The 16162-nt window shown below is 43.8% G+C and overlaps 1 protein-coding gene across 2 annotated transcripts in view; it reads left to right on the top strand.

Moving 5' to 3' along the window:
• Positions 1-16162, top strand: part of atrnl1b (attractin-like 1b) — a 928830-nt gene that overhangs the window by 409560 nt on the left and 503108 nt on the right. For both annotated transcript variants that reach the window (XM_072557357.1, XM_072557356.1), the window contains one exon: positions 11154-11232. In XM_072557357.1, the coding sequence (XP_072413458.1) occupies positions 11154-11232 (79 nt within the window). The remainder of the gene's footprint in view (positions 1-11153; positions 11233-16162) is intronic.

Raw genomic sequence — 16162 nt, 5'->3', positions numbered from 1 at the left:
TCTGCTCCCCACCTACTCATGCATCTGACCAGACCCATCTTAAATGAATCTACCATGCCTACTTCTACCACCTCTGCTGGCAACGTATTCCAAACGCCCACCACCTTCTGTGTGAAGTACTTGCCATGTGTATCCCCCTTAAACTTTCCACCTCTCACTTTGAAAGCCTGACCTCTCGTTATGGAATCCTTCACCCTGGGAAAAAGCTTGGCTCTATCCACCCTGTCTATACCCTTTATGATTTTGTAAACCTCAGTCAGGTCCCCCCTCAATCTCCTTTTTTCTAGTGAAAATAAACCTAACCTACCCAACCTCTCTTCATAGCTAGCACCTTCCATACCAGGCAACATCCTCGTAAACCTTCTCTGCACCCTCTCCAAAGCGTCCACATCCTTTTGGTAATGTGGCGACCAGAACTCGACACAGTATTCCAAATGCGGCTGAACCAATGTTTTGTACAATTTTAACATGATTTGCCAGCTCTTATACTCAATACCCCGTCCAATGAAGGCAAGCATACTATATGCCTTCTTGACCACTCTATCCACCTATGCAGCAACCTTCAGGGTACAATGGACCTACACTCCTATATCTCTCTGCCCATCAACTTTTCCCAAGGCTCTTCCATTCATTGTATAATTCACTCTAAAATTAGACTTGTCTAAATGCATCACCTCACATTTGTCTGGATTGAAAGCCATCTGCCACTATTTTGCCCAATTCTCCAGTCTGTCTCTATCCTCCTGTATTCTCTGACAGTCCATATACTTTCTGCTACTCCACCAATCTTTGTATCATCTGCAAACTTGCTAATCATACCAACAGTGCCCTCTTCTAGATCATTTATGTATATTACAAACAACAGTGGCCCCAACACTGACCCTTGTGAACACCACTGATCACCTTTCTCCATTTTGAGAAACTTCCTTCAACTACTAATCTCTGTCTCCTGTTGCTCAACCAGTTCTTTATCCACCCAGCTAGTACATCCTGCACACCATGTGACTTCACTTTCTCCATTAGTCTACAATGGGGAACCTTATCAAGCGCCTTACTAAAGTCCATGTATATGACATCAATAGCCCTTCCTTCATCTAACAACTTGGTCATTTCCTCGAAGAACTCTATTCAGTTGGTAAGGCATAATCTCCCACACGAAACTATGTTGCCTATCACTGATAAGCTCATTCTTTTCTAAATATAAATAGATCCTATCTCTCAGTACCCTCTCCAGCAACTTCCCCACCACCAAAGTCAGGCTCACTGGTCTGTAGTTACCTGGAATATCCCTACTATCCTTCTTGTACAGGGGGATGACATAAGCAACCTTCCAGTCCTCTGGCACGTCACCTGTATTTAAGGATGCCTCAAACATATCTGTCAGGGCCGCAGCTAATTCCTCTCTTGCCTCCCTCAGTAACCTGGGATAGATCCCATCTGGTCCTGGGGATTTGTCCACCTTAATAACCTCTAGCCTACCCAACACATATTCCCTACTTATGCCACCGTGATCCAGACTAATCAAACTTCTATTTCTAATCTCAAGATTCATCACGTTCCTCTCCTCAGTGAGCACTGACGCAAAGTAATCATTCAGAATCTCACCCATTCTCTCAGGTTCGGCACACAGTCTTTCTTCATTATCTTATCGTGAACCAATTCTTTCTCTAGTTACCCGCTTGCTTCTTATAGAAGAATAAAATGCTTTGGGATTTTCCTTAATTCTGCTTGCTAAAGCTATTTCATGACCCTTTTAGCCTGCTTGATTCATTGTTTAAGACCTGTCCTACTCTTCCGATATTCCTCCAGGGCCCGTTCTGTTCTTAGCTGCCTGGACCTTATGTGCGCTTCCCTTTTCCTCTTAGCTATTTGTACAATTTATCCTATCATCCATGGTTCACATATCTTGCCCTTCCTATCCTTTGCCTTCAACGGGACATGCCTATCCTGCACTATCTTTAACCTATCTTTGAAAGCCTCCCACATCTCAAATGTGGACATCCCTTCAAATAGCTGTGTCCAACCCACGTTTCCCAGATCCTGCTTAATTTTGATATAATTGGCCTTGGCCCAGCTTAGTAGTCTTCCATTAGGACCACTCTCTTCTTTATCTATGAGTATTCTAAAACTTACAGAATTGTGGTTACTATTCCCAAAGAAATCCCCCACCGCAACCCCTAACACTTGTCCTGGCTCGCTCCCCAGTACCAAGTCCAATATGGCCTCTTCCCTCATTGGACTATTGACATACTGCTCTAGAAAGCTCTCCTGGATGCTACGTACAAATTATTCTCCAGCCAGACCTCTGACACTAAGTGTATCCCAGTCAATATTGGGAAAATTAAAATCTCCCATCACCACTACCCTATTGCCTCTACATCTATTCATAATCTGTTTACCTATTTATTCTTCTACCTCACGCTCACTGTTGGGAAGTCTGTAATACAGCCCCAACAATGCAACTACACCCTTCTTATTTCTCAGCTCTACCCATAATACCTCACTACCCAAGACCGCCATGGTGTCCTCCTTTACCACAGCCGTGATATTGTCCCTGACCAGCAGTGCAACTCCACCCCCTCTTTTACTTCCCTCCCTGTCCTGTCTGAAGAGTCTGCATCCTGGAACATTTAGTTGCCAATCATCATGCCCTTCCTTCAACCAAGTCTCTGTGATGGCAATGATGTCATACTCCCAGGCACCAATCCAAGCCCTAAGTTCATCTGCCTTACACACTATACTCCTTGCATTAAAGTAGATGCATTTCAGGCCATCGGTTCTTTTGTGCTCACCTGCTCTCTGCCTATTCTCCCCTTTATTAATGCTATCTTCATAATTCTTATAGTCTCCAGTCTCCACCTCACTGCCTACTCGTTTTCTCTTCTGGTTCCCAGTCCCCTGCCATATTAGTTTAAAATCTCCCCAACAGCAGTTTCAAACACTCCCCCAAGGACATTGGTTCCAGTTTGGTTCATTTGTAGATCGTCCCTTTTGTCATAGCCCCACCTTCCCCAGAACCGGTCCCAATGTCCAACAAATCTGAACCCCTCCCTCCGACACCATCTCTCAAGCCACGTGTTCATCCTGCCTATTTTTTAATTTCTACACTGGCTGGCACGTGGCACTGGTAGTAATCCCGAGATCACTACCTTTGAGGTTCTCCCCTTTAACTTCTGTCCAAGCTCCCTGAATTCTTCTTTCAGGACCTCATCTCGCTTTCTACTTATATCGTTGATGCCTATAGGCACCAAGACAACTGGCTGTTCACCCTCCCCTTTTAGAATGCTCTGCAGCCGATCAGTGACATCCCTGACCCGAGCACCTGAGAGGCAACATACCATCCGGGAGTCCCGTTTTCGGCCACAGAACCGCCTATCTACTCCCCTCACAATAGAATCCCTTATGACTATGGCCCTAAGAGCCTTTCTCCCACCCTTATGAACGGCAGTGCCCGCCATGGTGCCATGATCTTGACAGCTGCTGCCCTCCCCTGGTGAGCCACCTCCCCCAACAGTATCCAAAATGGTATACCTGTTTTGGAGGGAGATGATCACAGGGGACACCTGGACTGCCTTCCTACTCTTTTTCTGTCTTTTGGTCACCCATTCACTGTCTACCTCAGCAATCCTAACCTGCGGTGTGACCAGTTCACTAAACGTGCTATCCACGACCTCCTTAGCATCGCGGATGCTCCACAGTGAGTCCATCTGCAGCTCCAGAGTCGTCAAGCGGTCAAACAACAGCTGCAGCTGAACATGCTTCTTGCAAGTGTAAGAGTCAAGAATGTTAGATATGTTCCTAAGCTCCCACATCACACAAGAATCACATGCCACGGGTCTGAGGTCCCCTGCCATTGTAACCTAGCTTTATATGAACTAATTAAAACCAAATAATGCACTTAAATAAATGAAGAAAGATAAGAAATGAAAGCCTTACCTTACAGGGTCTTTTTCTTCCGATTAGGGGGGCGGGGGTGGTGTGGCTGGGGGAGGGGGGGGGGGGGGTGGTGTGGTTGGGGGGGGTGGGGGGGTGGTGTGGCTGGGGGAGGGGGGGGGGGGGTTGGTGGGGCAGGGGGGGGCGGTGGGGCGGTGGGAGGGAGATACTACACATGTAGTATCTCGGGTTTAACCACTGCCCAAATATAAATTAAGCCCTTACCTACTCGAGGTAAGTCCCTTTTTAATCGGGAAAACTTATCCTTCCCGGTAGCCCTCGCTTCACTCCTCCTTCTCTCCTCACCACTCTGGCAAAATGGAGCTGCCTGTAGATCCTGAATCTTAGAATCCTTTCTCACAACTTATCCACCACAGACTTTAGGATCATTGGCCTATAGTATCCAGGCATTTCCCTGTGCCCTTCCTTAAATAATGGTACAACATTAGCCACCCTCCAAACTTTGGGTGCTTCACCTGTGGCTGCCGATGATATGAGTGTCTTTGTAAGGGACCCCATACTTTCCTCCCCAGCCTCCCACAAAGTTCTGATTTTATCAAGTTCCAGGGATTTATCTACCTTAACTTCATTTTAAGACTTCTAGCACCACCTCTTCTGTAGTATGGATTCTCTTCAAGTCATCAATGTTTATCTCCACAAGTTCCCTTGCATCAATGTCTTTCCCAACATAAATACTGACGAAAAATATTCATTTACAATCTCACCCATCGCTTGTGGCTTTGCACATAGATGACCTTGGTGATATTTAAGAGGCCCTGTTCTCTCCCTAGTTACTCTTTTATGCCCTTCATATACTTGTAGAATCCCTTTGGATTTCCTTTCCTTTATCTCCCAAAGCCATCCATGTCCCCTTTTAGCCCTCCTGATTTGTCTAAGTGTAGTTTGACCACCTCTGTACTCAAGGAACTCACTTGATTCCAGTTGCCTATACATGTCTTTTGTTTCCTTCTTTTTCTTAACCAGGGCCTCAATAACTCTAATCGTTCAGGGTTCCCTACTCCTGGCAGTCTTCCCTTCACTCTAACGGGAACATGTTGGCCCTGAACACTTATTAACTGACTTTTGAAAGCCTCCTATTTATCAGACATCCCTCTGCCTGCAAATAGCCTCCACGAATTAACTCTTGAAAGATTTTTTCTAAGACCATCAATATTGGTCTTGCTCCAATTTAGAACTTCAACTTGTGGACCAGACCTATCCTTTTCCATAGCTATTTCAAAACTAATGGAACTTTGGTCACTAGTCCCAAAGTGTTCCCTTGACTAAAATTTCTTTCACTTGACTAAAATTTCTTTCACTTGCCCTGCCTTATTTCCCAAGAGTAGGTCAAGTTTTGCCCTTTCTCTGGTATTATTTGAATACAGAATCATAGGGCATGCTGCATGAGAAATTCTTCGTGAACACACTTAACAAATTTCTTAAGCTCCATCAAACCCTTAATACTATTGCAGTTCCAGTCGATGTTAGGAAATTAAAATCTCCTATTACAATCCTGTTACTCTTGTAGCTATTTGCAATCTCCTGTCATATTTCCCCCTCAATCTTTCACTGGCTATTGGGGGGGCCTATAGTACAATGCTATCAAAATTATTTATCAGTTCTACTAATTTGACACAGGGAGCAAACCCTCAAGAATGTCCTCTCTCCGTACTGCTGTGATGTTCTCCTGGATCAAAAATGCAACTGCCCCCGCCCCACCTCCCTTCTATCCTTCCTATACTATCTGTACTCTGGAACATTGTGATGCCACGCATGTGCCTCTCTCAACCATGTTTCTGTGATATCCCAGTGTCTCATACCTATCTATGCCCCAAGGTTTTGTGCTTTAACTGTCAGGCCTCTTGCTTTGAAATAAATGCAGTTTAATCCAGACTTCACTTGCTTCCTGCTGTGCTCTTGCCTGCCCTGTCTAGTACTAGCATTACCAACCACTGCTTCTATGATTTAACTTGTTCTCATTAACTTCTGTACTGTCCTCAACCTTCTCTTTTGACTCCCTACTGCTTTAGATCCAACTCCCGTGCCAGACTAGTTTAAATCCTCCTGGGTGGCTTGAATAAGTGTATTGGTCCCTCTCAAGTTCAGATGCAACCCGTCCCTCTTGTACCAGTCACTTCTCCCCCAGAACATATCCCAATGGTCTAAGAATTTGTATCGCTGCATCAGCTCCAAGCCAGGCATTCATGTGCCAAATTCTACTATTCCTACTCTCGCTAACACATGGAAGTGGAAGTGGAAGTAGTCGAGAAATTACTACCCTTGAGGTTTTGCATTTTAACTTTGTAGGCCTAGCTCCCTATAATCACTCTTCAGAGCCTCATTCTTTTTCCTACCAAAGTTGTTGTACCAATGTGTACAATGCCCTCTGGCTGCTCACCTTCCCTCTTAAGAATTTCATGCAACTGCTCAATAACTTTCTCAACTCTGGGCCAGGGACGCAGCACACCATCTTGGAGTCTCAATCGCAGCCAGAGAAACAGCTGTCTGTGCCCCTGACTAACAAGCCCCCTATCCCCCGTGGAGCGGCATGGTGGCTCAGCACTGTTGCCTCATAATGCCAGGGACCCGGGTTCGGTTCCAGCCTCTGGCAACTGTCTCCCCGTGTTTACGTGGGTTTCCTTCGGGTGCTCCAGTTTCCTCCCACAATTCAAAGATGTACAGGTTAGGTGAATTGGCCATGCTAAATTGCCCACAAGGTTCAGGGTTGTGTAGGTAAGGTATATTGAGTCAGGGGTAAATGTAGGGGAATGGTCTGTGTGCGTTACCCTTCAGAGGGTCGGTGTGGACCTGTTGGGCCAAATGTCCTGTTTCCACACTATCGGGATTCTATACTAATGATCGTTTGGACTTTGCCCAAACCTGGCCTACAGTAGAGCCATTCATGGTGCTAAAGGCCTAGCTGCTGCTGTTGTACTCTCTCGAGACGCTACCCCCTCAACAGTATCCAAAATTATATACCTGTTTGAACAAGGAATAGCAACAGGAGACACCTGCACTACCTTCCTACGTCTCCTGGTGGTCACCCATCTGCCTGACTGAACCTGTGGTGTGTCCACATCACTGTAACTAGTGTCTATCACATGCTCTGCTCTTTCTATACTCAGTTTGTCCAACTGCTGCTCCAGCGGAAACAGGTGGTCCATGAGGAGCTGCAGACATAATAATCAGGGACACTAGACTGTGTTCCTTGATCTCCCATATTTGGCAGGAGGAGCATACCACTACCCTAACTGCCATCTGTGACCTTTCACAGTAAGACAAAGAATGGAATTTTACCTTGTGCTTAACTTTGTTGCTATTTGCTCTCTTCACTGAAGGCCAGTATTCAATTCAGCCCACATTTAAACCCTCAGCAGCACTTCAGCTGCAAAACAGCCCTTCTCAAAATATTGCTTCATTAGAGTTTGCCTCCCTTTTATTTGCTCCTGTGCAGTCACTCATGACTGAGTTGACTCCTTTCAGATTCCTCCTCAGTTGCTGCGAAGCAACTTTTGGATATATTATGGTAATATTAGTGAATCAGTCTTGGTGGTGAAGATTAAAGTGTGCTATATAGGCTACACTACAATCCGCAGGGCTTTTACTAAGTGTTGCTCTACCTGAAGGAGTACTGATTCATAAGCTGAGAAAAGATGGTAAATGCTGCTTTATTGCACATGTTGTGCATCTCGTGTTCTGATGTCAATATTGCAGGGTCTCAGGGTCATGACCACCAGAAGAAATTGGAGAGTAATTGTGCTTTGTAGATCCCACCTCATGAAAATCTTCAGCTGCTCGTGAGAAAGAATGCATCAAGAATTTGTTTTTTGTATTCAAGATTATTATGCATTTGTAATAAATTGTAACATTGCAAGTGTAAGATTTACATGTACAAAACAATTAATCGATTATCCGAACAATCAATCGGTTATCTGAACAAAATACTCACCGCCTGTCTCGTTCAGATAATCAAGGTTGTTCTGTACATGGATCTCCTTTGTTTCTCATGGTGGTGATATGCTGTCTTATAAAGTCAATGATTATTGTAAGTCACAAGGATTGGTGCTGGGTCCACTGCTTTTCATCATTTATATAAATGATTTCGATATGAACATAGGAGAGGGATAGGAGAGGTAAGTTTGCAGATGACACCAAAATTGGAGGTGTAGTGGACAGTGAAGAAGATTGCTAGGAGAAAATGAGGACTGCTGTTCCTGATGAAGGGCTTATGCCTGATACGTTGATTTTCCTGCTCCTCAAATGCTGCTGCGTGCTGTGCTTTTCCAACACCACACTCTCAACAGTGAGGAAGGTTACCTCAAATTGCGATAGGATCTTGATCAGATGGGCCAATGGGCTGAGGAATGGCAATGGAGTTTAATTTAGTTAAATGTGAGATGCTGAATTTTGGAAAGGCAGATCAGAGCAGGACTTGTACACGTAAGGATAAGGTGCTAGGGAGTCTTGCTGGACAAAGAGACCTTGGAGTGCAGATTCATGGTTCCTTGGAGTGGTACATAGTTAGGATAGTGAAGAAGGCATTTAGTATGCTTTCCTTTATTGGGATAGGATTTGGGAGTAGAGTAGAGTGTTGGAAAAGCTCAGCAGATCAGGCAACATCTGAGGAATCTGATGAAGGGTTTATGCCCAAAATGTCGATTCTTCTGATCTTTAGATGCTGCCTGACCTGCTGTGCTTTTCCAGCACAATACTCTCGATTCTGATCTCCAGCATCTACAGTCCTCATTTTCTTCTACAGGAGTTGGTAGGTCAAGTTGCGGCTGTCCAGGACATTGGTTAGGCCACTTTTGGAATATTGCATGCAATTCTGGTCTCCCTTTTATTGGAAGAATGTTATGAATCTTGAAAAGGTACAGAAAAGATTTACAAGGATGTTGCCATGGTTGGAGGGTTTGAGCTATAGGGAGAGGTTGGGGCTGTTTTCCCTCGAGTGTCAGAGGCTGAGGGGTGACCTTACAGAGGTTTATAAAATCATGAGGGGCATGGATAGGATAAACAGACAAGATCATTTCCCTGGAGTAGTGGAGTCCAGAACTAGAGGGCATAGGTTTAGGGTGAGAGGAAAAACTTATAAAAAGGTGCTAAGGGGCAAACTTTTCACACAGAGGGTGGTGCGTGTATGGAATTATTTGCCAGAGGAAGTGGTGGAGGTTGGTACAATTACAACCCCGTTGGGGCCCCGTTAGCTCAGTTGGTTGGACGATGGGTTTGTGATGCAGAATGTCGCCAACAGTGCAGGTTCGATTCCAGTACCAGTTGAAGGTTCCATTTGGGCGGCACGGTGGCACAGTGGTTAGCACTGCTGCCTCACAGCACCAGAGACCCGGGTTCAATTCCCACCTCGGGCGACTGTCTGTGTGGAGTTTGCATGTTCTCCCCGTGTCTGCGTGGGTTTCCTCCGGGTGCTCCGGTTTCCTCCCACAGTCCAAAGATGTGCAGATCAGGTGAATTGGCCATGCTAAATTGTCCGTAGTGTAAGGTAAGGGGTAAATGTAGGGGTATGGGTGGGTTGTGCTTCGGCAGGGCGGTGTGGACTTGTTGGGCCGAAGGGCCTGTTTCTACACTGTAAGTAATCTAATCTAAACAACATTTAAAAGGTATCTGGATGGGTATATGAATAGGAAGTGTTTAGAGGGCTATTGGCTAAGTGCTGGCAAATAGGACTAGATTAAGTTTGGATATGTGACCAGCATGGACGAGTTGGACCAAAGGTCTGTTTCCATCCTGTACATCTCTGTCTCTCTGACACTACATACAATGTGTAATTCTACAGGTAAAATGTAGATGAGTTCCTTTAAGATTACAAGAGTCATTATTAAGCTGACAGAGTTTGTCATCATTGAGTTTAATTACTGATTATCTAAGGGAACATAGTAAAATGGGGTCTTCTTTCTGAGTTATTCCTTAAAATTACTTTGCATTTTATCAAAGCGTGATACTTCTAAATGTTGATGAGCAAAGGTGATTTGTGTTTTAGATTAGATTCCCTACAGTGTGGAAACAGGTCCTTTGACCCAACCAGTCCACACTGACACACTGAAGAGTAACCCGTCTAGACCCATTTCCCTCCCACTAATGCACCTTGCACTGTGGGCAATTTAGCGTGGCCAATTCACCTGACCTGCACATCTTTGGACTGTGGGAGAAAACCCACGCAGAAACAGGGAGAATGTGCAAACTCCACACATATAGTCGCCAAGGCTGGAATCAAACCTGGGACCCTGGTGCTGTGAGGCAGCAGTGCTAGCCACCGTGCCACCCCTTACATACAAAGAGATTTGCACATTCTTGCTATTGGTAGCTTTTCCTTGAGTCTTTGTTTGCTTTCAAATGATTGTGACACAAGGTTCAGTTTACATTTTGGGCAGCAATTCTATTCCTCTTCTAACTCTGTTTTAATTGGGTTTTAGCTTTTGTTTTTACAAAATTATGTTCTTTTACTTTATGACTCAAAAAGGGTGAAATTAACCATTTGAATTAAACGTAAGGACCCAACTCACATAAATTGCATTCACATGAAATATATATTTCCCTTTCACCTACCCCACCCCCTGTCACCAGTGCCCCAACTAAAGCGCTGCTCTTTGTCACACCCACACATTGAAGATATGTTTAACTCCCTCATTTCTTTGTGCTGGAGATGAACACCCCAGCTCTAAGTTGTATGAAATCTAGTACCTGAGCAACTAACAGTTTTGTGGGGCGAGTGCATGTCTGGTGCTGTTCATATGAAGTATTAGTCATTTTTTGTTATGAAAACAATGTTGAATTTGCATAGTTAGAAGTGTTTACATTTGTATTCTTGATGTTTTTATTTTCAAATGTACAGAATCTGCTGCTTCTGAATTTTGGCTTGTGATCTGTATGTGCAATAAGCCATAAATTTAATTTTTACAAAATTTAATTTTGTAAAATTTAAATGTGAATTCAGATTATCTGGTTGTAAGTTTGTCACTGGTAACTTGTATTAAAACAAGTTTTTCATTAGAATTTACAAATTACAATATGTGATTTAGGTAAATAATGGTATATAATATTGATTGCACTTGCTGACTTAGTTATGACCCTTAAGGCATTACCAATTTGTGTTTTGGTTTTATACTTTCATAGAAGTCTCTCCAAGACCCACATTTTTGAAAAAAAACAATGTTTTAGTATTAAAGGTTTATAAAGTAACTTATAACTTTTTGTTTGTGCAGACAAATAAAGATCTTGACTTGTCCATCAATGCGTCGAACAATTTCAATTTAAATGTCACTTGGTCTATTGGTTCAACAGGTAAGTTTGAGTTTTTGATTTTTAGTTGTACAGCAGAATTAATCAGATCTGAAACATAACAATATAGAGTCAAATCCACGAAAACATTTTTCTATTAACGCTTCACATATTTAAGGAATTATTTTGCTGGAGAATGTATCAGAATAAAACTTTGCACTGATCTTTGCAAAGAACTAAATTAGTCTTTGTCAGATGTCCACAGGATCTTACATTCTAAATTTGTTGTTTCCATGGTCTAATACAAATAGCCTTCAAGATTCGGAGCCCCTTGCATTTGTTGTTTTTGTTTACGGTTAAATCTTTGGCAAATAGTGGAATCAAAAATTAGGTTATCTTTGATTATCTGCTCTAAATTGTTAGATATGCTGAGTTTAAATGGGTCAGATATGGCATGTGTTAAACTAGGTTGTTCACATGGGGAGGTAATGGCCTGGTAGTGTTATCGCTGAACTATTAATCCAGAAACTCAGCTCATCCTCTGCGGTCCTGGATTCAAATCCTACCAGAGCAGATTCAAAATTCAAAAAAGAATCTGGAGTTAAGGGTCAAATGATGTCTATGAATCTATTGCTGGTTGTTGGAAAAATGCATGTGAATTCGCTGATATCCTTTCGAGAAGAAAACCTGTCATAGAGTCATAGAGCCAGAGAGATGTACAGCATGGAAACAGACCCTTCGATCCAACCCGTCCATGCCGACCAGATATCCCAACCCAATCTAGTCCTACCTGCAAGCACCTGGCCCATATCCCTCCAAATCCTTCCTATTTATATACTCATCCAAATGCCTCTTAAATGTTGCATTTGTACCAGTCTCCACCACTTCCTCTGGCAGCTCATTCCATACACGTACCACTCTCTGCGTGAAAAGGTGCCCTGTAGGTCTCTTTTAGATCTTTCCCCTCTCATCCTAGACCTATGCCCACTAGTTCTGGACTCCCAGGCCTCAGGGAAAAGACTTTGTCTATTTATCCTATCCATACCCCTCATAATTTTGTAAACCTCTATAATGTCACCTCTCAGCTTCCGACGCTCCAAGGAAAACAGCACCAGCCTGTTCAGCCTCTCCCTGTAGCTCAGATCTTCCAACTCTGGCAACATCCTTGTGAATCTTTTCTGAACCCTTTCAAGTTTCACAACATCTTTCCGATAGGAAGGAGACCAGAATTGCACGCAGTATTCCAACAGTGGCCTAACCAATGTCCTATACAGCTGCAACATGCCCTCCCAACTCCTGTACTCAATACTCTGACCAATAAAGGGAAGCATACCAAACGCCTTCTCCATTATCCTATCTACCTGCAACTCCACTTTCAAGGAGCTATGAACCTGCACTCCAAGGTCTCTTTGTTCAGCAACACTCCCTAGGACCTTACCAGTAAGTGTATAAGTCTTGCTAAGATTTGCTTTCGCAAAATGCAGCACCTCGCATTGAAATGAATTAAACTCCATCTGCCACTTCTCAGCACATTGGCCCATTTGGTCCAGATCCTGTTGTAATCTGAGGTAACCCTCTTCGCTGTCCATTACACCACCAATTTTGGTGTCATCTGCAAACTTACTAACTGTACCTCTTATGCTCGCATTCAAATCATTTATGTAAATGACAAAAAGTAGAGGGCCCAGCATCGATCCTTGTGGCACTCCACTGGTCACAGGCCTCCAGTCTGAAAAACAACCCTCCATCACCACCCTCTGTCTTGTACTTTTGATCCAGTTCTGTATCCAAATGGCTAGTTCTCCCTGTATTCCATGAGATCTAACCTTGCTAATCAGTCTCCCATGGGGAACCTTGTCGACCGCCTTACAGAAGTCCATATAGATCACGTTTACTGCTCTGCCGTCATCGATCTTCTTTGTTACTTCTTCAAAAAACTCAATCAAGTTTGTGAGACATGATTTCGCACGCACAAAGCCATGTTGACTATTCTGAATCAGTCCTTGCCTTTCCAAATACATGTACATCCTGTCCCTCAAGATTCCCTCCAACAACTTGCCCACCACCGATGTCACGCTCACTGCTCTATAGTTCCCTGGCTTGTCCTTACCACCCTTCTTAAACAGTGTCACCACGTTTGCCAACCTCCAGTCTTCTGGCACCTCGCCTGTGACTATCGATAATACAAATATCTCTGCAAAGGCCCAGCAATCACTTCTCTAGCTTCTCACAGAGTTCTCTGGTACCCCTGATCAGGTCCTGGGGATTTATCCACCTTTAACCGTTTCAAGACATCCAGCACTTCCTCCTCTGTAATCTGGACGTTTTGCAAGATATCACCATCTATTTCCCTACTGTCTATATCTTCCATATCCTTTTCCACAGTAAATACTGATGCAAAATATTCATTTAGTATCCCCCGCCCATTTTCTGTGGCTCCATACAAAGACCGCCTTACTGATTTTTGAGAGGCCCTATTCTCTCCCTAGTTACCCTTTTGTCCTTAATATATTTGTAAGAACCCTTTGGATTCTCCTTAATTCTATTTGCCAAAGCTATCTCATGTCCCCGTTTTGCCCTCCTGATTTCCCTCTTAAGTATACTCCTACTTTCTTTATACTCTTCTAAGGATTCACTCGATCTATCTGTCTATACCTGACATATCCTTCCTTCTTTTTCTTAACCAAACCCTCAATTCCTTTAGACATCCAGCATTCCCTATACCTACCAGCCTTCCCTTTCACCCTGACAGGAATATACTTTCTCTGGATTCTTGTTATCTCATTCCCATTTTTCAGCCGTCCCTTTACCTGCGAACATCTGCCTCCAATCAGCTTTTAAAGGTTCTTGCATAATACCGTCAAAATTGGCCTTTCTCCAATTTAGAACTTCAACTTTTAGATCTGGTCTACCCTTTTCCATCACTATTTTAAGACGAATAGAATTATGGTCGCTGGCCCCAAAGTGCTCCCCCACTGATACCTCGGTCACCTGCCCTGCCTTATTTCCCACGAGTAGGTCAAGTTTTGCACCTTCTCTCGTAGGTATATCCACACACTGAATCAGAAAATTGTCTTGTACACACTTAACAATTTTCTCTCCATCTAAACCTTTACCATTATGGCAGTCCCAGTCGATGTTTGGAAAGTTAAAATCCCCTGCCATAACTGCCCTATTATTCTTACAGATGGCTGAGATCTCCTTACAAGTTTGTTTCTCAATTTCCCTCTGACTGTTGGGGGGTCTATAATACAACCCCAATAAGGTGATCATCCCTTTCTTATTTCTCAGTTCCACCCAAATAACTTCCCTGGATGTATTTCCGGGAATATCCTCCCTCAGCACAGCTGCAATGCTATCCCTTATGAAAAATGCCACTCCCCCTCCTCTCTTGCCTACCTTTCTATCCTTCCTGTAGCATTTGTATCCTGTAGCATTTGTATCATTAAACTGCCAGTCCTGCCCATCCCTTAGCCACGTTTCCGTATTTGCTATGATATCCCAGTCCCATGTTCCTAACCATGCCCTGAGTTCATCTGCCTTCCCTGTTAGCCCCCTTGCGTTGAATTAAATGCATTTTAATTTTTTAGTCCTACCTTGTCCCTGCCTGCCCTGACTGTTTGACTCACTTCCCTTCTCAGCTGTACCCGTCTCAGATCGATCTCTTTCCTCACTCTCTCCCTGGGTCCCACCTCCCCCACCTTACTAGTTTAAATCGTCCCAAGCAGTTCTAGCAAATTTCCCTGCCAGTATATTAGTCCCCTTCCAATTTAGGTGGAATCTGTCCTTCTTGTGCAGGTCACTTCTCCCCCAAAAGAGATTCCAATGATCCAAAAATGTGAATCCTTCTCCCACACACTAGCTCCTCAGCCATGCATTCATCTGCTCTATCCTCCTATTCCTGTCCTCACTAGCTTGTAGCACTGGGAGTAATCCAGATATTACTACCCTCGAGGACCTCCTTTTTAAATTTCTGCCTAACTCTCTGTAATCTCCCTTCAGAGTCTTAACCTTTTCCCTTCCAATGTCGTTGGTTCCAATGTGGACAATGACCTTATGTTGGCCCCTCTCCCCCGTGAGAACATTCTGCACCCTCTCTGAGACATCCTTGATCCTGGCACGAGGGAAACAACACACCATTCTGCTTTTTCTCTGCTGGTCACAGAAACGTCTGTCTGTACCTCTGACTACAGAATCCCCTAACACAATTGATCTCTTGGAAGCCGGCGTACCGCTCGTTGCATCAGAGTCAGTCTCAATACTAGAAACTTGGCTGTTCGTGCTACGTTCCCCTGAGAATCCATCACCCCCTACATTTTCCAAAACAGCATACCTGTTTGAAATGGGTATGTCCACAAAAGACTCCTGCACTCGCTGTCTACCTCTCTTACCCTTCCTGGAGTTAACCCATCTATGTGACTGTATCTTAGACTTTCCCCTCTTCCTATAACTGCCATCCATCACACACTGTTGCTGTTGCAAATTCCTCATCGCTTCTATCTGTCTCTCCAACCGATCCACTCGATCCGGTAAGATTCGCATCCAAGAGCATTTATGGCAGATATAATCAGCAGTAACCCTTTAACTCTCTTTAAACTCCCACATTTGATAAGAAGTACATATCACTGCAAAGGCCATTTTTGCTCCTTCACAATCTGCAGACCCAGAAAATAACACCGTCTTATTCCTCTACAAACACTGCCCCAGGTTAAATTAATAGCTATGGCTTATATTTTAAGTTTAATCAAGAGACTTATCTCCAAAAACATATAATCAAGAAAGAATCCACTGTACCCACTACTGCAGCCTTTTTCTTGGACAGACTTAAAACAACAATTAACTTATCTGATTCTGTGTTGTGAGCTTTGCCCAACAGTTCCTCCAAGATTAGTTGTGAATTTCACTGTTTGCTAATTTTCCCAGATGCACTCCGATGTCCAACGATACACGAATTCAAACTGTGCAGGTTCTCTCTCTCTTTCTCTCTCTCCCT

This window comes from Chiloscyllium punctatum, chromosome 38, assembly GCF_047496795.1.
Source record: "Chiloscyllium punctatum isolate Juve2018m chromosome 38, sChiPun1.3, whole genome shotgun sequence".
In the NCBI taxonomy this organism is placed as follows: Eukaryota; Metazoa; Chordata; class Chondrichthyes; order Orectolobiformes; family Hemiscylliidae; genus Chiloscyllium; species Chiloscyllium punctatum.
The sequence above is the reverse complement of the archived record's forward strand: the minus strand, read 5'-3'. Positions and strand labels throughout refer to the sequence as shown.